General features: G+C 39.8%; 1 protein-coding gene across 2 annotated transcripts in view; it reads left to right on the forward strand.

The window, feature by feature from the left end:
- The window catches only part of LOC108701771 (eyes absent homolog 2), a 120,072-nt gene extending 99,074 nt beyond the window's left edge, over positions 1-20,998 (forward strand). For both annotated transcript variants that reach the window (XM_041576044.1, XM_041576045.1), the window contains exons 11-17: positions 7,935-8,024; positions 10,871-10,929; positions 12,058-12,218; positions 14,758-14,872; positions 16,071-16,192; positions 16,800-16,900; positions 19,814-20,998. In XM_041576044.1, coding sequence (XP_041431978.1) covers positions 7,935-8,024; positions 10,871-10,929; positions 12,058-12,218; positions 14,758-14,872; positions 16,071-16,192; positions 16,800-16,900; positions 19,814-19,894 — 729 coding nt within the window. In that variant the 3' untranslated portion in view covers positions 19,895-20,998. The remainder of the gene's footprint in view (positions 1-7,934; positions 8,025-10,870; positions 10,930-12,057; positions 12,219-14,757; positions 14,873-16,070; positions 16,193-16,799; positions 16,901-19,813) is intronic.
- Positions 20,999-24,820: the final 3,822 nt, after the last annotated feature.

Consider the following 24,820-nt stretch of genomic DNA (forward strand, 5'->3'; position numbering starts at 1 on the left):
ACACCATCTTCCTTTTGTGCAAAAAAATTGTAAAGAGATGATTAAAGGGGAAAAAAAGATGAATTATGGAAAGGTAAGCCTTATGTTCTATGCTAAGCTTATAAGGACAATTTGTTATCTGCATATTTTAATTTAATAGGTTGGGGAGGCTACCAGTAGAAGTCTTTCTTTGAAGAACTTTTAGCAGGTGATCTCTTTTTTAAGGAGGCTTCGCCTAAATATTATTCTCTATCCACATATGCATTGGTGGCCACATTGCTTGCCTTCACTGCAGTGAACCTGAGGTGTATATCTAATTTTCCAACCACAGTGTCTCCTCTTCTGAGTACGTCTCCAGATGCCGCTGATATCATTCTAGGAGTTATGGTAAAGATTACTTAGATGCAGAAGAAAAAAAGATTTAACCTACTACACACAATAAACGTTTTACAATAAAAATGTGGAGCTGAAGAAGGAAATAATTCTTTGAGGTTTCTTGTTTTGATTTTTACATGCCTAGAGGATTAGACAAAGAGAAGCCAGGGAATGGAGACCTCTGCTAAAGGCAGTGATTGCGTTGCTATGTCTACAAACTTAACTGGGCAACAGAAACACCTATCAACTCAATGTATCTGCCCTTGAGTGTACTTATCAGCCTTGTCATATTCAATCAGGGAATATCTCTTTTGGTCCAGCCTCGAGCGCAAGAACATGGATTGTTGCACTCTTGAATTCCTTTTGGAAAAACATTGGTTTTAGTGGAAGCTTTAGAATATTTTTCCTACCTCTTGGGTGCTGGAAAGGTCACATTCTGAAAGGCTTGTTGGCTTTCTGTGGGCCTAAAAATGTAATGTGATGTCTTTAAACCTGACTGATAAAAATTAAACTATGAAAATAACCAGGTCCATGGATTCTAGCCCAGAGAGTTATCTCTCCAACAGAGCTGTCCAACAGTTGGCCTGTGGTCTGGGTGTGGACCTCCATGAAATTTTTATGAGCCTAAGCCTGCCCTAGAGTTTCAATGATTTCTTTATGTGACTTTTTAATTTTATTATAGCCTAGCCCAAAGAAATGTGGTTAGGTGAATAATTGGCCACCTACATGGATAAAGTTGGACATTGCTGCTCTAAAATGGAAGAGAAGAAATTTGTTATGTCCATTCTGCTATAATTATAATAATAATAGATACTAATTATCCAGGTCAAACATTCCGTCTTACCAGAGGATACCTCCATTGAGATTCTGGTTAAAAGAGCCGCAGTTCAATTATTGGTATTAGGCAGGTGATCTCAAAATGTGGTGGGGAGGGGGGGCTGAACCAAAAGCCAAAATTCTGTTTATTTTATGCTGGCTTTAACACAATCCTAAAGGTTATTATTATTGTTTTTGGGATCATTTATATAGTGCCATTGCCTCCCACAGGGCTTTACAGAGTCAAAGATAAGGTGAAGGACCAAGTAGGGTACAAAGTTTCAAAGCATGAAGCTGTCGCTGTGTGGAATAAACTGTACTCTGGCTAGAAGTAAAGGGAAGGAAACATTTTTCTTGGCTACGTATTGGGAAAAAGACAAGGGAGATGAAGATCTGAATTGACTGCCTGATGAGCCACAGTCCAAATTTAGCCTTGAAGCATTGTTTTGTTTTCTTTGTTTATGTGTTTAGGAACTCTCTAAATCTCTGTTCCTTTGTCTGCTATGTTTACTATCTTCTGGTTTAACTGCACCCACAGAACATTTAGAGGGTGGGCTTGTTGGCACTTACAGCACATTTGGGGAGTTTTACTGTGCAGTAAAGGTAAGTGAGTGGACAAGGAGCTCCCTCTATAACAAAGAACATCACTGTAACTACTATTAGAAAACCCAAATAGTATGCAGACTATCGGCTCAGTCATCTAAACAGAAAGGGGGCCTGCACAGACCTGTGCCAATTACAGTTTGTACCTTGTCCAACCAATAACTAAAGGAGTGCAAAATAATTATTGAGAAGGGGATTGTTTTGGAGCCCATATACATATAAACAGGCTGCCAACTTGTTCAAGAGAGAACAAGCTAGCAATCAATGTCTGTCCAAGTATGAACCTGCCTAAATTGTTTTCAATCTCTTAACACCTGCCATTAACATCAGCACACCCTTGACCATTTACTTTTTTCATTCTCCAAGACCTGTCATTCTGATTGTTCCAGGTCATAGAAGGTTGTTTCAATTTAAAAAAAATATATTGTCTTGCTGAGCAATGGCAGCTCCAACTCAACTGTATAATTTAAGGGCAAATATTTAAAGACAGAATAATGCAATAAGCTAAATGTCCTAAACTGTTATTGTCCATTTAAAATAAAATAAGTGCAAGCCAAACCATATTTATACAAAGGGTATATTTTTCCTTTAGGCTCTGAATTCTCCGAGCTCAGCTGCTTGTTCTTGCAGTTGGGTTTCATTATTCTAGTATTCTTCTGGCTTGCAGCCAGTCAGGGTGGGGGGAAACTCTAATGCAACCTGCCAGAGTGCATTAGTAAGGTGTCAATGATGTCCCAAAGCTTTGCGTCCCATAAACATCTACTGAAACTATCTCTTGGCAAGGGGGCAGCAGAAATTTACCGAAAAGGCTGTCACTCACATTTATGTGTTTGTGTTTTAACGGGCTGGGCAAATTGAAACTGCTCTGAAGAGGGAAAAAACAGGAATTTTCTTTTCTTTAACTGGGATCCAGCTCGAGTCTTGGTGTCCAAAAAAGCAACTATTTCTCCTTCGTTTATATTAATTATGCTTTTTTGGGATACTTGGAGTTCAAGCCACAGTATAAATCAAGACGAAATCTTATCCATTTGCCTTTCAGTGCTGGCTGCTTTGTAAAATTACTTGTAGCAATAAATTATAGTGTCCACACTGAATTAATGGGAAGAATTTATAGCTGGTCAACGATTAAACCACCCTGGAGTCGGTGAACATACTACATAGATTTAAAACCTATGCTTTGGCTTCCCTGAAATGCACACATATCTATCGAAAGGCACCATATTGGTACAAAAAGGTACAGTGATCTAATGACAGCATCCAACAGCATGGATTAACTTTCCAAGGCAGTGCTTCAGATATTGTTCAAAAATATCTCGTGCAGATTTTAAGTATTCATCCCAAATCTCACCCTAGCTGACCTTTAGGCTGGGCTTTGAGGTATATCTAGAACATTAAGGGGCCGATTCACTATGGGTCAAATATCGAGGGTTAATTAACACTCGATATTCGACTAGGAATTAAAATCCTTCGACTTCGAATATCAAAGTCGAAGGATTTAGCGCAGATAGTTCGATCGAACGATCGAAGGATAATTCCTTCGATCGAACGATAAAATCCTTCGAATCGATCGATTCGAAGGATTTTAATCCAATGATCGAAGGAATATCCTTCGATCAAAAAAAGTTAGCCAAGCCTATGGGGACTATAGGGGGTCGAAGTTTTTTTTAAAGAGACAGTACTTCGACTATCGTATGGTCGAATAGTGGAACGATTTTTACTTCGAATAGTTTGATTCGAAGTCGTAGTCGAAGGTCGAAGTAGCCCATTCGATGGTCGAAGTAGCCCAAAAAAACTTCGAAATTCAACGTTTTTTACCTTCGAATCCTTCACTCGAAGTTAGTGAATCGGCCCCCAAGCATTCTCTCAAAATCTCCTCCAAACTGGTATGAGAACCGTAAAAGTACTAGACCAACCAGTAGCCAGTCAGAATATTAGTATATTCAATCTGTCCATCGAAAAATGTAAGGAAGGAATATCCACAAGAAAAACCAACAAAGAAATAGCTCAAACATCTACTAATAATCGTGAAGCCCTTCAAGAAGAATCACTTGTTGGCCACTGTTCCCAGAATTCTTACCCATCTTATACTAACCATACTAGTCTGTTCTCTGAGTTTCCAAGTAATTAAGTACAGTGAAAGCCATTACATTTTTTTTTTTTTTAGCTTTTGTCTATGTTATTAATGCAGGTAAACCCGTAAATAGGAGCTTTTACCACAGAAAGCCCTTGATTGTCTCCTAATCCGTCTCTGACCCTTGGCTGACACTTTCACGAGATAAATTCTACAGAATAGGCGTCTGATTTAATAAATACCACATAATTAATGCTTTCACCCTTGTGGCAGTGTCATTATTTGCTCACAGACTCAACAGGTAGCTGGCAGAGATTTTGTGAGAGGAAAAAAAAAGTTTAAAAAAAGGGGCTGATGGGTTTAAATGGTTATAAAAGCATATCCAAGGAGCTTACGTATCTTTGCATTGTCCGTGCATTTTGAATGTCAAGGTAATTAGAACATAAGCAAATGGAGGCGAATTCAGGCAGAATACTGCCGGCGTGTAATGCCTGTTCCACATTAATCCGCTTGGCCTTGCAGAACGTCCATGCAAGTCCAAACACCGTGTTTCTCAGACATACGCAAAGTACATGGGTGCATCAAAAAAAATTTAGAACTAATGAAAAGTACAAATTAAAGTGGAGTTTTACAGTATTTCACTTTTTTTCATCCATTATGTATGTACATGCATAGAATGTTCATTCTCTTATATGACTGGTTTAAGATCCCTGGCAGATTTTAGTTCTGACTCTCAATTGCTTAGGATATTTCTTCGCACATATGTCTCATATTGTACTGTTTATTTAATAGAAATATGAATAGCAGACAACTCAAACGTAATATTTGGGTATACATTTCTCTTAAAACAGCTCTATTTAATGATGTACCCACACTACCCTGAGTTGTATGGTGAATAATCATTAATATTAATGCCCTTTACAGAAATATTCACATCACCTGCACCAGGGCAACTTACAGTCCCTATGACATTCACAATGGTCAATTTTAGGAGCCAATTAACCTTTCTTTGTGGATTTTGCATATCTTTGCACCTTCCTGCTGGTAAATTACCCCTATAATGGATTCCTAACATATAGAATATTATTAATATTTAGATTTTAAACAGTATAGCCCCAAATATATCACACGTTACACAATATTAACATACGTCATGATCTCTTTATTGTGGTCATTGCAAAAGAACCTTGGGGTACTGCCAGGGATGTTTTTCCAATGACAGGTTTTATTGCATATTTACAGTGAGATTAGGATGATGTTTGATACCCATGTTTATTCTGTTGGGTGTTAGTCTCGTCATTATGTGACTATGCCAGTAAATATTGGTTATTTGGCACCTTGTTTTGTGACTGTAATGTCAATACTGCTTTGCTGTAATGCTGTGTTTAGGAGAATTGAATTATTTGGGGATATTACCATGTCAATTGCTGGCAAAGAAAAAAAAAACGCCAGTTTTATGACATCAAAAACGAGGTGCTTTGTGTTAGGTTGCAGTGACCCAGTTACACACAGCAACAAGATTCTTAACAGCTAGTTGGGTTGATAATCATAACTGGAATTCAATGCTCCTCTTGCTTTATTTGCTGCTTGTGGGCTTAATCCCAACCAATATACATGGGCTCTTTATCCAAAATTATATGAAGCCAGGGTATTTGGCATCTTGCACAGCAATTAAGAGCTCAGGAGGCAGAGCCAAATGTTCGATATCATCACTCTTTCAGATCTACAGAATTTAATTTAAATAAGTCTACTGCAAAGCAAATCTCTGATTGGTTGGTATAGGTGATTGCACCAGGGCAAATCTGCCCAGTGTTAGAAAAAAAAAACTGGGACCCCAGCAACCAGATAACATTTTAGATTCCAGGATAAAGATTCCCTTAGTAAATCACAGTCTACATACTGTAAAGAGTTAATTTTAATGGTGATTTAGTCGCCCGGAGACAAATCGCCTCTTTTGCCTCCTGTTGGCCTCACATGATCGTGGCTTATTCAATATTCCATCTATGGGATGTTCATTTTAAATTCTTCTTTTTACCATTGGGGTGAGGGGGGGTTAATTGGTAAAGAAAATAGTTTATTTCTGTTGTTGTTTTCTTCTGGTAAGAAAGCATCAGAGCCTGAGAACGATCCGAGGCCTAATTGTGTAATCAGTGTGGAACAGATGACGTCCCTTTAGCAGGAAAATTCTGTTTTCCTTTGCACCCCTCATTATGGGGTCTCTGTGAGTCACCCGTAGGTCTAAATCCTCAGCCATTCTTCTTTAATTAAAGTGCTCTTTGTCAAGAATGCGTAATAATTAAGTTACACCCGCCATATCCAAAGAGCTTGTCATAGAGCTTGATTGAAACCTACTAGGCCTTCCTTTCTGTTCTTGGGCCCTAATTTGCCAGTGACCCTTTCCTCCCAGAACATGACAGGAGGGAAAGCTGCAGAGAATTAAAGTTAAATTCTGCCTAAATCTGGGGCGCCTTAGTGTGATTTGTAGCTTGACTGGAACAGAGCTGCCCACACGCATTGTCTATGGAAGAAGAAGAAAAAAAACACAGGCTGAGCCGACACCATCAGGGCCATAAAAGGGGCTTTGATTTTATTAGCATTTTTATCTCAGATGATCAGGCAGACAGAGTCCACCAGCATCTCTTTCTCTCATCCTTTTTTTTAAAGGAAAAATATAAATGCTTCATACAAATCTGTAGGCTTTATGCCCCATGTATCTTACTTTTATAATACGGCAGTAAAGTGCGAGGAAAACAAGAAGTATGAACTCCATGAATGGGTGGGAGCTGCCCTATTGTTCCTTTGAGTACATATAGGAGTGCCATATTGTTTTACAGTATAAGGCAGAGGTATTTTGATCATTTTATAGTACAAGATTTGGTTTACAAAGTTGGTTATTTTATCCTATTTGTCCCTCAGATGGGGCACCTCTTTTACTGCCCCTTGATGGGAGCCACTGTATGGTTAGCCCTTTGTTTACAATTACAAGGCCTGTATTCAGTGAAAAACAGGAAGCAGGAAGTGATATTGTGCTCTGACATTACAGCTTCCTGTTGGCTTTGGGAGTCTGTTGTCATGGCAGCATTCTAATGGCTGGGAGAGTAATTAGTACCTTACAGAGGAGCACTTATTGATGTCCCAAAGCAGACAGAACTTGTAATATCACACACACTAGGAAAGTTAATTCATACAGGCCCATAATGTGCTCCCAGCTCCTTTTATACAGGCCCATAGTGTGCTCCCAGCTCCTTTTTATACAGGCCCATAGTGTGCTCCCAGCTCCTTTTTATACAGGCCCATAGTGTGCTCCCAGCTCCTTTTTATACAGGCCCATAGTGTGCTCCCAGCTCCTTTTTATACAGGCCCATAGTGTGCTCCCAGCTCCTTTTTATACAGGCCCATAGTGTGCTCCCAGCTCCTTTTTATACAGGCCCATAGTGTGCTCCCAGCTCCTTTTTATACAGGCCCATATTGTGCTCCCAGCTCCTTTTTATACAGGCCCATAGTGTGCTCCCAGCTCCGTCCAACACTGCTGGTATCTGAGGTAATTTTGGGTGGGGTTTAGGCCTTTTCAATTGTGGTGTTGAAAAACAATGAGCAGGAATCTCTAGTGCAAATGAAAACATAGATTGTAAACTCCACTGGGGCAGGTACTGATGCGCAGGCCTGGATTGGCAGTCTGTAGGTTCTGGCAAATGCCAGAGGGGCTGCTATAAGATGCCATAGACAATAACTATTTTATGAGCTGGTGGAAGATGTTTGGGCCTTTGTGTACTTGAATGTCTCAGTCGGGATCTCCTGATATGCAATGCTGCTCCTGCCATGAGGCAAGGTGAGACCCTTGTCTCAGACGGCACAGAGCTGCTAGTTACCAGGGACGGCAAAAAGGTAACTTTAAGAGCCGAATTTCCGTTTTTTAAAACGGAAATTCAGCTCTGCTAGTGCAGCGAGCTCAATAACGCCCCTGAAACGTCCCCTGCTGATATGAAAGATATATAATCTCTGTAAAGCACTGCATCATAATATAAAGGCTAATAATACTTGATAACTTGATAAATTTTACCAATAAAAATTTTCTTTTTGGTTGAAACAGGACACAACAACTGCAGTCAGAGTAGGTCTGATGATGGAAGAGATGATCTTCAACCTTGCAGATACACACCTGTTCTTCAATGACCTGGAGGTAGGTTTGTACCTAATGAACTAAATGTGTGTGTCTTGATTTTAGTTTTTAAGACTTATTGGGGCTTATTAATTGTTGGCCCGGGCAAGTGAAAGACTGAGTGCAGAGACTTTGCACATGGACCCAAAGGGTTGGAATTTTAAAATTAAAATCCAATGTAAAGTTCAAAGTACAAACCACACAATCGAAATGCATGGTGAATGATGGGAGCAGAAACAGACAGAAACAAAAGACTTATAATTCAAAAACTACAAAATAAGGATGAAAAAGGATTGAAAATTTCTATAGCATAAGCTGATTGGGGAACATCCCCTTTAAATACTTATTTCTGCAATTCAGGAGCAGATTCGTGAATATTTATTCATCATTGCTAGTTCCTTTAACATGATTGTTAATGTAGTCACAGATGCTGTGCCCTTTAAACACAGCGTATGACTTTTAGGACAAATGGCATAAATATATAGATGAGTTGCATGTCACCATGACCAAAACATAAATAGGAAACAGCAATGCTCCATCACTTCATTTAATCGTTCAGAAGCTTATGAATGGGGAATGCTTCCGGCAAACATACATATTTATCAAAAATTCAAAATATATCTCTATATATGTGCTATCCAATTAAATAGCATTTTGCTGGCTGAAGGAGCCTTAAAGGTTGCATGCATTTGTTCAGGCTCCATTTTTCACTCTATAGTTTATTAACTATATCAAAAATTCAAAATATATCTCTATATATGTGCTATCCAATTAAATAGCATTTTGCTGGCTGAAGGAGCCTTAAAGGTTGCATGCATTTGTTCAGGCTCCATTTTTCACTCTATAGTTTATTAACTATTCTAATAATATACACTTTGTTAGGTTTTTTTGGTAAGGTCCCCAGCTACACCCCTGTCATCACACCTTGACCACACCCAATTGCACTTCACCATTGCACTATTTATACATACAGACGACTGCTGTAATATAAGCACTGGATTAACAGCTCTGCTTTATGGCAAAGTCACACAGACTTATTCAGTTGTGCCATGTGAAATATTTAAATAGAACAGTGGGGGAGTAGGCAGGGCATGGTGTTTGAGATCATATGGACAGACAGCTGACATGAGTGAATTGCATACATAAACATACACATAATCTGTATGAATGATATCGTTTTGCAAAAGAATTCCAGCCCAGGCAGTCTCAGCACAGACGTCGGAATGAGGGTCTGTGGTTAGCAACCGCCATTGTGTATCTTTTCTTTCTGCCTGCGAAAGGGTCACTGCTAAATGGAAGTAAGCAAAGATCTGTATTTTTTAATGAACTTGAGGGGGTGGGCAACAGTCTCTTTGAACCTCTCAATCACTTGTAGTTCAGAGCCAGATTTACCCACAAACATCAGAGCAGCCACAAAGCATTGTCATTCCAGAATCACTTCCATGTAATCAACTGGGATTGTTATACAAATGGTGTCCTGGGATGTTACACCAGTTTCACCAAATCTCTACTTATTCAGCCCCGATACCATTAAGATTCGGAATATTTAATCAAATTCACTGGATATGTGACCACAGTGTTGTCCAATTACAACTTCTTTCTAGACGCATCTTGGCTGCAGGATATCCGCTGCACCAATCGAATAATTTTTTTCTGAGTGCACAATAAGCCATACCCCTATTCTGTACTGTCTAATGGAAACAATATGGCAACTTCCACACACATACTAATGCAAATACACAGTAAAAAACTGATCTAACAGCACTGTCTAAGAAAAACAATATGGCACCTCCCTCCATATACATAAATTTAAATATCCAGGCACAGGCTCTTCCCTGAAAACTGGAAGAAAAGGGGTGCAGGTGGCTATATATTCATAACCTTCCAAACTCCCACAGGCCCTCAACCACTCGCTTAACCCAGAAGAAAAAGCCAGTTCCCCAAATACTGAAACCCCCGACCTGAGCTTCCTACTCCTTCCAGTCCTGTCCCGCTGGGTAATATGATATAGCCTGGCTGGTGGGTTATGAGGTAGTGTCTCACCGAGTGTCATGGTATTTTATTAAGGCAAAGGCAGAAATGTGATAGCTACTGTTGTCGCACGTTAGCATGTTCAACAATTCAATCGAAAATGAGAATTGCAGATCCCCTGTCCGCACACTAAATACCATTCTGCTTACATCATCCCCAAGCACAATGCAGGCAACCGTGCGTAGGCTGCAAATGGGACAGGTCTTTGCCGAAATCCGCTTGCTAATTCTATAGAGTGAGGTCTCCTTTGTAAATCTGGGTTCCTCTGTGTAACGTAGTTCAACCTACAAACAATAAAAACACTAAAGGTGGCAATACTGGGCTATTCTGCAACTTATTGGTCTGTGTATGGGGGTGCATGTCCAATTGATTATTATATATAATAGAGAGGATGCTCTTCGCCAAAGGGTATGAAGGTCAGTTGTAGAGGACAACCAGGAGACAACAATAGCCATGGGAACGTTGAGCTGTTTTACAAATAAATACTGGAATTGCATATTCTTTAGGAGTTTCGATTGGCCCACAGCAACCTCCTCAAAATCAGCTCGTCAGGGCTCTTCTAGGTACAGAAAAGTCCTGAAGCTGCTTTATGTGTCTCTTATTTTCTGGTTACACCCATGCTAAGCATTTGTTTTATTTACGTGCAAAGTAAGCCTGTATCCAATTACAGCAAAGAAAAATACCCTATGTGAAATCCAGTCAGTTTATCAGCGCTTCCGGGTACCCCCGGGGACTGGGTGTGTGAAAATACAGTGTCATTGTAACTGTAACACTAGGCCTCTGTCCTTCTCCAAACAAAAGCTGAAAATTCACCTGTTTGGCTTTTTATTTTCCAGGAATGCGACCAAACTCACATAGACGACGTTTCCTCGGACGACAATGGACAAGATTTGAGGTGAGATATTTCTTGAAATTCTACCTTTTAACGAGGTCATTGTTGTGCTCATTCAGATGTCTCGAGGGCGTTTGGTGGTGTGAAAGTGATTGTCTTGCACTAATATGGCTTTGAATGCTGCCTTCCTGTTCACATTAAAGGGCAAGTATGCCTACGTAGGGCTGTTATGTCTTAACATCCTAGACCAAATGGTGCTTTCTGGGCAACAGATGGAGCAAACTTTGTTTTGGCATCAGACAGCCATGGCCAACAGCACATCACAGCGTTCATTTCAATGGAAAAAGTCTTCTCAGTGAAGCAGTGGGACTTGTTGATCCATCAGAACTAAACTGTGGTCCATCTGTACTTTTCCAAAAAAACATTATAACTGTACAACATTAGCAAAAGCAACTGTTCCCATTACAAGGGTGGGCTCGCCATTCTAATGTTCCTGTCATCAGTGGTTATATCCTCCCCTCGTAGCTTGTAATAGCCAACAGCTTTTTGTGTGAAATTTTCCCAAAAGGGAAAAAAAAAAGCTTACAAATTCTTTCGCCAGACACTTCTATGACTTGATCCTGCTTTTACGCACCGCTCCCAGTTAGAAAATTAAATGAAAATTACTTATTTCCAAGGGCTGGAATGGAACACTTCCGAACCCCCCAAGTGCAGTCTCATTTGCACAAAGCAAACAATGGTGGGGAGGCTTGGTATGGATGTCTGTTGGATCGTGCTCTTTTTGGCACGGTGTTCATATGTATTGTAATGAAATTCCGCATAAATTATCTGAAACTTTGACATCACAATTGGCTTCCCAACGAGGCGAATATATTCTGCAGCCCTAATAATTGCTTTCTCAGATGACAAATGTGTGGATCCACAGTTATCACCAACATTCCATATCCTTATTATAGGGGTGGACACACACATTATTTAAGGACAAAAAAAAAGATATTAGTTCTCATATATAAAGCAAATCCCAATATTCTTTTTCCCAAAATGCAGTTTTCCCCCCAGAACTCCAGCATAATTGTGGAATAACCTATCTTCTATCGTGTTATATCTTCATACAGAGAGCTACATCCAGGCTTTCAATGGTACCTGGATATTGAGTGTCACTAACATTGTTCCTCCTTTGTCATCCCACAGCACATATAACTTCTCTGCAGATGGATTCCACAGTTCTGCTGCTGGTGCCAACCTCTGTCTGGGATCTGGCGTCCATGGGGGAGTTGACTGGATGAGGAAACTAGCGTTTCGCTACAGGAGAGTAAAGGAGATGTACAGCACTTATAAAAACAATGTAGGAGGTAAGTTTCTATCGACTATGACACACATGATTGCAGCAACCCATCCAAGGAGAACCATGTTGTCATTAATCCCTTCTTGGCTCTCATCTGCTTCCCTTTATGGTGCATTGGAATGTTGCTGCTCTGTAGGGCACCATACTGTCAATAAGCAAGTATGCGGCATTTAGCTGTCTATATATATATATATATATATATATATATATATATATATATATATATATATATATATATATACCAATAGTTTCCAGACCAGCACTCCCTTTAATGAAAAAATGTAATTTTGTTGTTGCATAGTATCTATGCAAAAATAAAATTACATTTTTTCATTTAAGGGAGTGCTGGACTGGAAACTATTGGTGTATGCAAAATTACCGTGCACCCCTCTCTTTTCTATATTGCCTTGGAGTGCGGATACTCATTGGAGAATTATATATATATACAGCCCTGATTGGTACAACAGGAAGGCAACCTTACCATGCGTGGCCCCTTGTATGCTCTCCAGCTTCTCAAGCAGACAGCATGCACTATTGCCAAAGGGATATGGTCATGGGAATTTTTTTTTTCCATATCAGTTAATAGTGCTGCACCAGCAGAAAACTGTGCTGGACCAGCAGCAAACTGATTTTTTATATTTAATTTTGAAATCTGACATATTGTCAGTTTTCCAGAGGCCTCCAGTCACGTGACTTATGCTCTGATAAACTTCAGTCACTCTTTACTGCTGTACTGCAAGTTGGAGTGATATCACCCCCTCCCTTTCCCCCAGCAGCCCATAAACAGAACAATGGGAAGGTAACCAGATAGCAGCTCCCTAACACAAGATAACAGCTGCCTGGTAGATCTAAGAACAGCACTCAATAGTAAAATCCAGGTCGCACTGTGACACACTCAGTTACATTGAATAGGAGAAACAACAGCCTGCCAGAAAGCAGTTCCATCCTAAAGTGCTGGCTCTTTCTGAAAGCACTGAAAATTACCTAAGATGGCTCCTACACACTAATACTACAAATAAAAAAAATACATTTGCTGGTTTGCAGGAATGCAATTTTATATTGTAGAGTGAATTATTTGCAGTGTAATTAAAAAATATAAACTACATCATAAAAATCATGACAGAATCCCTTTAACTTCCAACAAGGCCTCACCCAGAAATAGTTCATATTGTTTTAACACAAGGGGGAGCTCTACAAAAAGAATACTTCTCCTTTAACTCTATAATCCTTTTCAAATGCACACACCGTGCTTCCATCCAATCTGACATCAAAGACACAGAACAGGAATGCCCAAATTGCCCGCAATTAATCCCAAATTCCATTTCAGCCAACAAAAAAAAAGCATTTCTATCTCCATAAATGATTTTTATTCCTGAAAGCCTGAAATCAGGCACAGGAACGTCCCGGCGCATAAATTTATTTGGATTAGCAAGCAATCAGCTTTCGTTTTATTAGGTTTAATTGCGGTTGCCAACAACCGGCCATACTTGCCAAAGTTAAAAAAAAAAGGAGGCATTTGAAGATCCGTAAATATGTGCCTTTTAAATCTTGCCCTAATTGGTTCCATGTTATTTCATTTAGCATACAAACCTATTGTAGTTTGCTTGTAGTTTGCAGTCTATGTCCCTTTTATTGAGTCGTAATGAGAGCTCAAGGTAAACAATTTACAAATATTATGTATCTCCAACAAACTACAGTGAAGGTTTATTTAGTGGGGAAGTGAGATTTTCGTGGCCGATCCTTGGCCCGGATTACTGGCGTTTTTTAGAGGGTCCCATAGCACATAGGATCAAAGTCCAATGCTTCCAATTGAATGTGACATTGCCCTAAAGGAAGGGGGGGCGGTGGATTTCAATGCACAGATTTCCAATGTATAAGAGTAACAAGATAACCATGGCAGGGAAAGGGTTAATGCTCAGAAACGATTAGGCCTTGAACAGAGTCTGTGCGATTCTCGTCAAAAACGTAATCCCACGCACACTGAACTCCTGCCACTGGTGTGTTTAATGAATTATTCTCCCCCCTCCTTACATATTATATGTGTGTTTTTAAGATCTGTGTTCAATGGACAGAAAATGTCCTGTTTTTGCCTCTCGGACATTTGTATTTGCTTTTTCCCACTGACAATGTTAGGATTAAATACAATAGTAAAATTTCCACTGCGCCCTTTATATTTGCTTTTTCCCACGACATGTTACACTGTTAGGATTAAATACGATAGTAGGATTGCCACTGAACTCTTTCAGCTTTTGGGTTTTGTTTGCAACTCTAAAATCTAATATGGCCAGCTAGTAATATGGCCGCTAGTAAATCATTGCGACCAATTAGTAAGTAGCTTTAACTCTGCTCAGATTTAAGTAGAATAAACACAAACATAAAAATTGTAGGAAGGTTTATAAATGTTTTATCTGGCTACTCCTGGCATGTGGAATGTCTATCATGGGACCTTTCAGCTAGCTGAGAATGCTGGGATCTGTAGTTTGTGACTGCTGAAGGTTTAAAAAGGGTGCCAAGTACATTAATGCCATCTTGTTTTGTCTCCCTAGGTTTAATCGGAGCTCCAAAGAGGGAAACGTGGCTTCAGCTAAGAGCAGAAATGGAGGCCTTGACCGATCTGTGGTTGACTCATGCACTTAAAGCGTTGAATCTAATACACTCGAGGTAAGGGTCAGGCATAGCTGAATTGAACCTGATAGAGGGGTGGGGTGTGCAGTCTCTAATGGGCTTGTTATTTTTTATTATTATTACTATTAATAATAATGGCAGGGAAGATAATAATAATAATACCTGGTTGAACTTTTGGGATCCAGGATATGTTTTATTTGAGATTTTATAAAGCCCAATAAGTTTCAAACATTTTATTGAAGTTTTAAAACAATAATTAAGGGGGTTATTTACTAAACTCCAAATGCCAAAAATCCAGAAAAAAAACTTCAGAATCTATTAAACCCCGAGGATGGAAAAGTCAAAATCTGAAAATCCAGCATCTCAGACCTGTAGAGGTTGCATATAAGTCAACGGGAGAAGTCCCAATGATTTTTTGATGTGCGCTGGGTTTTGTGCAATACCCTGGAGTTTTCAGGCAAAAAACATAAGAATCCTGAGTTTTCGGGTGAAAAATCTGAAAAAATCGTGAAAATCTGATTTTTCCCCGCAAACCAAATTTTCGGGAAAATGTAATAATAAATAAGGGTAAAAAACTCGAGCAGATTTGATAGGCGTTTGCAGCAGAAAATGTTGAGATAAAATCGGACTTTGATAAATAACCCCCTAAAACACTACATTTGATGAATTCTCAAATTACAGGAATAACAAAAAGATTAAAAAGAAACATCCGAAAACAAAAGAAATATTAACAATAATATATGTAACATTATAGGTATACGCAGAGGATGGGAAGGAATAAAAATGGGCATGTAAATAAATAAAGCTTAACCATTATATCCAGACTCGTACAAAAAAATTACATATGGAGGAACTTAACAATTTGTCCTTTATTCTTGGAGATTTTATAAAGCCCAATACAGTGGAAGGAGCTAAGATAAATGATGGCTGAATATAACGAAGTTGATAAATAAACACCACTAAAAGAAAGGAGCTTGATGTCAAAGAAAAGCAGAAGTTAGGAATAAATAGTAGCCTTCCCCTTCAGAGAACTCAGGACACATTCATCAGTGTATTAACTTTATTCATACCCTTAGAGGTTTAGTGATAAGTATAACAAGCAAAGAGGACAGAGAAATCATTACCAGGAAGCTTGTATGGGCGTCAAATAACCCAAATAATGAATACGGTAACACATTTCTCAGTTCCCTGATTGCGTTTGTATTTGCTGATTGTATTTCTTTTCCCTTTCCAGGCCAAACTGCGTAAATGTACTAGTAACCACCACGCAGCTTATACCAGCCATCGCCAAGGTGCTGCTCTACGGCCTCGGAACAGTCTTTCCAATCGAGAACATTTATAGCGCGACAAAGACAGGTACCTGGAAGTTTATTATAATACAAACCATTGTTGCTTCCTCCCAAAATCTCTCCATTTCTTTTTCATCATTTTTATTAGGTTTATGTGACATATTATTTTATTTTTATTTTTTTTATATAATAAAAGTGCATGTTGGAGTCAGAAATTATTTTCTGCAAGTTGGAAGAGGGTTCAGAGGGTTTTTCGCCTTCCTCTGTATCAACTGGCAGGTTATATATAGAATTAAAAGGTTGAACTTGATGGACATGTGTTTTTTTTCAACCTAACTTACTATGTTACTATGATGTCACGCTGCTAAATGAACCTCCTTCGATATTTCTTTCTATTATTACTTGTTAGCTATGAGCGCCTGGATACATTTATGGCAGGGCTGCTGGAAAAGCCTCTCCAACGAGATTCCATGACCATGAACAGTTTACCAGAATCATCCTAGTTTCACTCTTTTTCTCTTCTACTTTTAACATCATATGCACAATATAAAAGAGTGTAAATAACAAGATAATATTAAGCGAATAATATATTTCTTTCTCTTTTCTTTTTATTTAAAAAAAAATAAACAAAAAAATAATAGTCATTGTTTTCTTTTTTTTTTTGCTCCATGCAGGGAAGGAGTGCTGCTTCGAGAGGATAATGCAGAGATTTGGAAGAAAAGCTGTGTACGTTGTAATCGGAGACGGTGTGGAAGAGGAGCAAGCAGCGAAAAAGGTAGATTTAGTAAATACCCATTTGTTTAAATCCGTGCTTGAATTATTTCTTTATTTTTTTTAACCATTTGCCCTTTTAAAAAAAAACTTAATTATCTGTTTTTTTGTGCAATTTCCTACAGCAAATCCCTCTGCTTTAAGCTGCTCTCCCCTGATAACGACTGCAGCTAAAAAAAATTCAGCAAACCACTCGTTTTTTTCCCCCTTTTTTTCAATGTAGTAAAAAAAAAGATTATATTCTTTTAAAGTAAAAAAAAATGTTTCTTAAAAAAAATTGTTTAAAGGCGACATTCACTATAAATTAAATTTATTATCAATAGATTCCCCAAGGGAAATAAATCCTATTTACAGCTGGGTTTAACCAAAGGTTTTTACCTAAATACCTAAAAGGTTTTTAGATAAATACCTGTTGTTGGAGCTCCTGAACTTTGTAGTTTCACTGTAGGAAATTGGCAGGGCCTAGTCTAAAGCTGGTGCTGTTAACTTTACTGTCGAAAGCAAAAATGCAGTTTTAAGAGGTCCAACAGCCAGAACAGAAACAGAAAATCCACTCCATTTTTAAAGCATCTTTACAAATTAAAAAATAAAGACTACACGCATTCACACATATTCATGTAAAACTGGAAAATATAAATAAATGTAAAAATAGTTTCATGTATTCACAATACGTATACAATATGTGTGTATCTGTGTGTTTCTCTTTTTTTTTTTTTTTCTTCCTAGGGCTCTAAAACTTTTACAACTCCCAGCTTGCAGTATAGAACATTGAATTACCATGGTATCAGTCAACATAAATAAACCGACTTTATTTCTCATACATTTCTGCTATTATTGGCCACCAAAATATTCAGTCCAAAGATCCAATTTTACTTTAATAATAAATAGCCTTCTTGGGATTTCAGTAGGAACACTAAAAATAATATAGAAAATATTCCCTATCTATCTATCTATCTATCTGTCTATTATCTATCTATCTATCTATCTATCTATCTATCTATCTATCTATCTATCTATCTATCCATCTATCTATTATCTATCTATCTATCTATCTATCTATCATCTATCTATCTATCTATCTATCTATTATCTATCTATCTATCTATCTATCTATCATCTATCTATCTATCTATCTATCTATCTATCTATCTATTATCTATCTGTCTGTCTATTATCTATCTATCTATCTATCTATCTATCTATCTGTCTGTCTGTCTGTCTGTCTGTGTGTCTGTCTGTCTGTCTGCCTGCCTGCCTGTCTGTCTGTCTGTCTGTCTATCTACAGTATCATCTATCTATCTATCTATCTATCTATCTATTATCTATCTGTCTGTCTATTATCTATCTATCTATCTATCTATCATCTATCTATCTATCTATCTATCTATCTATCTATCTATCTATCTATCTATCATCTATCTATCTATCTATCTATCTATCTATCTATCTATCTATCTATCTACTGTATCTATCTATCTATCTATCTATCTATCATCTATCTATCTATCTATCTATCTATCTATCTATTTCTGTATCATCTAGCTATTAGCTCTCTATCTCTCTCTCTCTTGCTATCTATCATCTATCTATCTATCTCTTTATCTATCATCTATCTATCTATCTATCTATCTATCTATCTATCTATTTATCTATCTATCTATCTATCTATTTCTGTATCATCTAGCTATTAGCTCTCTATCTCTCTCTCTTGCTATCTAACTATTTATTATCTATCTATCTCTTTATCTATTATCTATCTATCTATCTATCTCTTTATCTATTATCTACTGTATCCATCTATCTATCTCTTTATCTATTATCTATCTATCTATCTATCTATCTATCTATCTATCTATCATCTATCTATCTATCTATCTATCTATCTATCAATCATCTATTTCTCTAACTATCATCTGTCTGTGTAGACCTGATGAAGTGGCCCCTGTTAGTCCCTAAGCAGCTGTGTAACTAAGCAGTGGATTGATTCTGTGCCGGCTGTATGGGGAATTCAGAGCTGATGCAGGAAACATTACAATTCTCTTTGAAAGCAATGACCTGGATCCGAGTTGTATTACTCTGAGCAAACAGGTTAAAAGGCTCTGTGCTTCTATTCCCCTAAACATTCCTTTCCGCAGCTGTCAGACACGGTGATAGATGAGGCTCATTTTCTGACACTTTAGCTCCCCTCAAATCATCAAACATCAACAAACCAGCTTGGCTTTTATTCATGGCCAGGCAGAAGCCTTTTCCTTGCACCCATCATGTGACTTTCTACCGTTGACTTTGTTTATGATTGGACTGGGAGTTTCATTTTAGAGTTATCTTCTCATTCCCAAGAAACACTAAAAAGCTAACCGAAAACGAAAAGTTCCTGGCATAAATTGTTAGTATATTGTTGACTGGGAGCCTGCAACTCGGAGTTCCAAGACCTGTTCTTGGCCTTCAGCCTCGAGCTTTCATAAAGTCATGGAGCTCCTCGGGGTCTTATTATTTCCTTTTATTTGACAATATGGGGTTCATTATTCACTATATAGTTTACAATAGGGGAGTAACTGTATCCTTATATATTTGCATATTTATACCCAGTGACAGGGCTGGAACTAGGGGTAGGCAGGAGAGGAATGTGCCTAGGGTGCAATGGTTGGAGGTGCTGGACACTTACCACTTCTACCTGAGTTCCCCTAGTAGCTTTACTAGTAGTTGTTCTCTACCTATTTTTGAATTTTTCATATACTGCCAGTCAACTGTGATCTACTAATCATAGGGGTACTGTTTATGTCATAACAAATAATTATGGATAACAAAAAGTTTGGGATCCCCTGCTCTAATGAAACAAAGGCTAAATAATTTAAAAAAAAACATGGCGGAATACTTGCTTGGATTAACAATGTCGTTTTTTTCCCCCCCACCGATGCAGCACAACATGCCATTCTGGAGAATCTCTTGCCACGCTGATCTGGAAGCATTACGGCACGCTCTAGAACTGGAGTACTTGTAGCAGGAGTTCCGTGCTGGCCTCCCCTCAGCAAGTCTCTCAACTAGAACTTTCTCAGTTGGTCAGGAACATGGAAACTCCAGCAGGATGATCAAGCTATGGAGGATCCGACCCAGAACTTGTATAATTTAATCAGACGCTCATTGCTGAACCTGGACTACTAGTGCGGGTTTCTCCACCCTCCACACGGACTATTTATAAGCACAAATGGACTTGATATAATAATACACATTGGCCGCACAGATACACCGGCCAAACCCACTACACAATGGATTACCCACCATGGCGTCAAATAGGTTTTTTTTTTTTTTTTATGTTGTTTTTCTAATTTATGGACTTCTCTCGTTTTTATTTCTTTCACTTTGCTCCTTTAGCTGAGCCTGTAACTGTCTGGAGGCGGGAGGGTGGGCGTACGTCGATCTTATTTAATAATTCTTTTCTTCACGGCAAAGGCTGGGGACAATCAGGTTGTGTATATTAGTAAGGGTTGGTACAAATAGTTATGTTTGAACCTTGTATAGATGGTAAGTGGACTGTGCATGCGTCTACGCCATGCCTTGTGCTGCCATCTTTCTTTTTTTTTTTTTATATAGGTAAAATAAGTAAAAAAAAAAATGTTGTCATGAATGAAAAAGGCATTAAAGAAAACTACGTTTACATTTTGGGGGAAATTCATAGCCGGTTTGGAGTGTTTGCAGTTCTTATGTGTAGAGGAATTCCCTTCTATCTCCTGGAATGACGGCAGCTCATGCTTTCCCGGGAATAGTCCATTCCCAAACCAAGAGTATTAATGTGAAGTTGTTCCTCCATTTGCTTCCACTAGATGTTGGAACATTGTTGGGAGTTGTTTCCATTCAGCCACAAGAACATTAGTGAGGTTGGGCAGTGATGTTGGGGATCAGTCGGGGTTCCCATTCATCCCACAGGGGTTCCGATAGGTTGAGCTCAGGGCTTTGTGCAATCAGGTTCTTCCCATCTCAGCAAACTTAGTCTATACAGACCCGGCTTTGTGTATGGGGCATTATTGTGCTGAAATGGGAAAGAACAATGTCATTGTACCCTTCAGTCTTAAAGGAAATGTACATTTTTATTAAAAAATCCATTCTACCCACAGTAATAATAGATCTACCCTGCATAAAGTTTATTAATATCAATGCTTTATTGTAAAAAAAAAAATACTGCTAGAAAACACTGCTTCCTGTCTACTGGAAAACGGCGATAGGGCGACTCACTCTGCAGCTCTGCGCTCCGCATCTTCCCCTTCACCTGACTTCTGCCGAAAACCGGAAGTTGTAAGCGATGCAGTTGTGGCATGCCAGTTTAACAGTTCCACCTTTTTGCAGGGATCGAGGGTAAAATCAGATCTACTCAAAAGTCTCCGCAATACCAAGCTGATTGCAAGGATACGCTTCTAATGGGTGTGCCACTCCTCTCCGGCTATCAAAGCACTGCCTTACAAAACATACATACAAAAACTAGCAGACAGACGGAGTCTATGGTGATGTTGGCCTTGAGTGTGACTGCATACCAGGGTCGGACTGGAGGGTTGGAGGCCAGTGGGGCTCTCATCATAGGGCATCCCCCCCCGGGCTCCCATGCTCACCCCCGCAACCCACAACCCCCCCTGCCACCTTTTCTGGAAAAAAATTACCACCCTTTCTATATTTTAATGGTTTTTCCCAATAAATAACATTGGCATGAAGCAACATTTTTACCGGCCATATGGCAACCCTACACCCTACAGGTCCCCCGCCCCAGCCACAACTGCCGCCCAGCCCCCCCCCACATATACCTGTCCTCTAGTTATGGCTTTGATTGGGCAGGTGGTAGATCAGGGGGCAACATGGGCAGTAGAGGGGTGCGGCTCTAGATTGCCGGGGCCCACCAGGTTTTTACCTAGTGTTTGGCTGGCCCAGTCTGACCTTCGCTGCTTGCCTATACAAGTTCTAGAGGAACCCACGAGGGACGTTGTGGACAGAAAGAGCAAGAATAATGGCATTTCTACAAGGCTGAAACTGACAGATGAATCTCTAACAACTTCATAGAAGCTATAGCAAAGCAAAGGGAACCAGTTCGGGCAATCTAACGGGGCAAGGAAAAAGGTCTAGTAGCCCTTTAAAGGAGAAGGAAAGCTCCAAGACAGTTTATTGCCAACAGATTAGCCACAATAGTGCAAGATAGAACACTAGATTTATTCTGCAGAATGCTTTACCATACCTGAGTCTAGAAGCTCTCTCATATTAGCTTGGTGTGACTTCACTTCCTGCCTGAGTCTCTCCCTGCTCACTCATAGCTCTGGGCTCAGATTACAGCAGGGAGGGGAGGAGAGAGGAGCAAACTGAGCATGCTCAAGCCCTAGCCCTGGATGTTTAAGCTGAAAGAAGGAATCAGATACAGAAGCCCATGAGTACACAATAGAAGGAAAGAAATGTGGTGTTTCTTTTGACAGAGGACTCAGAGCAGCATTACTTTGAGGTTTTACTGGTGTATTTATATAGAACTTTCTGATAAAGCTTACTTAATTTTAGCCTTTCCTTGTCCTTTAACCCAACAGCCAGCAATTAAATGTGTTGGTTTAATCCTGGTGGGCGGGTTAGACACTAATATTTCAGTTTGGGGTTTTATACTTGGGGCAGCCGCACATGGTTGGTTGCACTTGGGTGAAAAGGTGTAAAATCAGTACAGACTTGCCCCACTCTCTAACACACAAGAGCCTGATGAGTTTGTGATGGACGGAATGGCCGACACCAGGAAGCCCTTGCAGCTCGATTTCCCGCAGATTTCACACGCCATCTGGGATCACTTTAACCCTCGTGGCTCTGCGAGACCGAGTGAGATTTTAACACGTTGCAAAATTCCAGTCCGGCCTCAGAATAAAAACAAATAGAAGGATCGCTTGGCCTTAACTCTGATACTTGATGGAAAGATACTTCCAAAGGGGTAAATTGGACTCATCCCCAATGAGTGTTACTGATCCCCCATGTGTTTATACTGATGGGCACCATTCACCATTTTTACCCACAATCCTTTTCTTTCCGAGAATCACAGTGTCATGGCTCTGGCCATAAATAAACAAGGGAAAGTTGTGCTCACCACTTTTTTTTAAAAAACCATTAGGCGGGGGTGCAATGAGGGTGTGACCACAAAATACATATAGTCAAATACAAGAGTCCTCTGCACTCAACCCATTATCAATATATTTAAGACAGAGACATTTTGTGCTACTGCTACTGAAAAATGCCTTACCCTTTCAACAAAACAGGGATTGTTTGTCCATATATTGCAATATATTTAAGCTGAACAACTACGTCAAAGTCATCCCATATCTGGGATTGCACCCCCGCCTAATGGTTTTTAAAAAATAGTGGTGAGCACAACTTTCCCTTGTTTGTTATAGTTATACAGGAGCAGTGACCAGCTCCATGTTGTAGCTCCCACCCCCTCCAACTATAGTCAGGTGATCCCACTGGTGTCTAATAAAAGGGCAGCCAAGTTTGGGAGTTTTACTTTGAAAGCAGCGAGTAAGTTGCAGGTAAAACTTAGTCCCTTTGTAAAATGTATAATGAAGCAATAGAATTCTTAATGAATCAGATAAAATTAAGCGTAGGACTGGCCAGATATGGGATGACTTTGACGTAGTTGGCCAGCTTAAATATATTGCAATATATGGACAAACAATCCCTGTTTTGTTTAAAGGGTAAGGCATTTTTCAGTAGCAGTATGCACAAAATGTCTCAATGTCTTAAATATATTGATAATGGGTTGAGTGCAGAGGAATCTTGTATCTGGCCATAAATACCAACAGGCCCAATTCTTCTGCCTACTTGTAAATCAAGGTGTATCATTGGCATACGCAGGGTCGGACTGGGCCGATGGGACACCGGGAAAAAACACGGTGGGCCCGTCGGCTCTTGTGGGCTTTGCCGGGTCAGACCTGCTCCTTGCAGATTGCGGCACAGAGTGTGAGCAGGTATATGGGAGTACTCCGGGAGTGTAGAGTGTGAGCGGGTATATGGGAGTACTCCGGGAGTGTAGAGTGTGAGCAGGTATATGGGAGTACTCCGGGAGTACAGAGTGTGAGTAGGTATATGGGAATACTCCGGGAGTACAGAGTGTGAGTAGGTATATGGGAGTACTCCGGGAGTGTAGAGTGTGAGCGGGTATATGGGAGTACTCCGGGAGTGTAGAGTGTGAGCAGGTATATGGGAGTACTCCGGGAGTACAGAGTGTGAGTAGGTATATGGGAATACTCCGGGAGTACAGAGTGTGAGTAGGTATATGGGAGTACTCCGGGAGTGTAGAGTGTGAGCGGGTATATGGGAGTACTCCGGGAGTGTAGAGTGTGAGCAGGTATATGGGAGTACTCCGGGAGTACAGAGTGTGAGTAGGTATATGGGAATACTCCGGGAGTACAGAGTGTGAGTAGGTATATGGGAGTACTCCGGGAGTGTAGAGTGTGAGCGGGTATATGGGAGTACTCCGGGAGTACAGAGTGTGAGCAGGTATATGGGAGTACTCCGGGAATACAGAGTGTGAGCAGGTATATGGGAATACTCCAGGAGTACAGAGTGTGAGCAGGTATATGGGAGTACTCCGGGAGTGTAGAGTGTGAGCAGGTATATGGGAGTACTCCGGGAGTGTAGAGTGTGAGTAGGTAAATGGGAGTACTCCGGGAGTACAGAGTGTGAGTAGGTATATGGGAGTACTCCGGGAGTGTAGAGTGTGAGCAGGTATATGGGAGTACTCCGGGAGTGTAGAGTGTGAGCAGGTATATGGGAGTACTCCGGGAGTACAGAGTGTGAGCAGGTATATGGGAGTACTCCGGAAGTGTAGAGTGTGAGCAGGTATATGGGAGTACTCCGGGAGTGTAGAGTGTGAGCAGGTATATGGGAGTACTCCGGGAGTACAGAGTGTGAGTAGGTATATGGG

Source organism: Xenopus laevis, chromosome 9_10L (genome assembly GCF_017654675.1).
Source record: "Xenopus laevis strain J_2021 chromosome 9_10L, Xenopus_laevis_v10.1, whole genome shotgun sequence".
In the NCBI taxonomy this organism is placed as follows: domain Eukaryota; kingdom Metazoa; phylum Chordata; class Amphibia; order Anura; family Pipidae; genus Xenopus; species Xenopus laevis.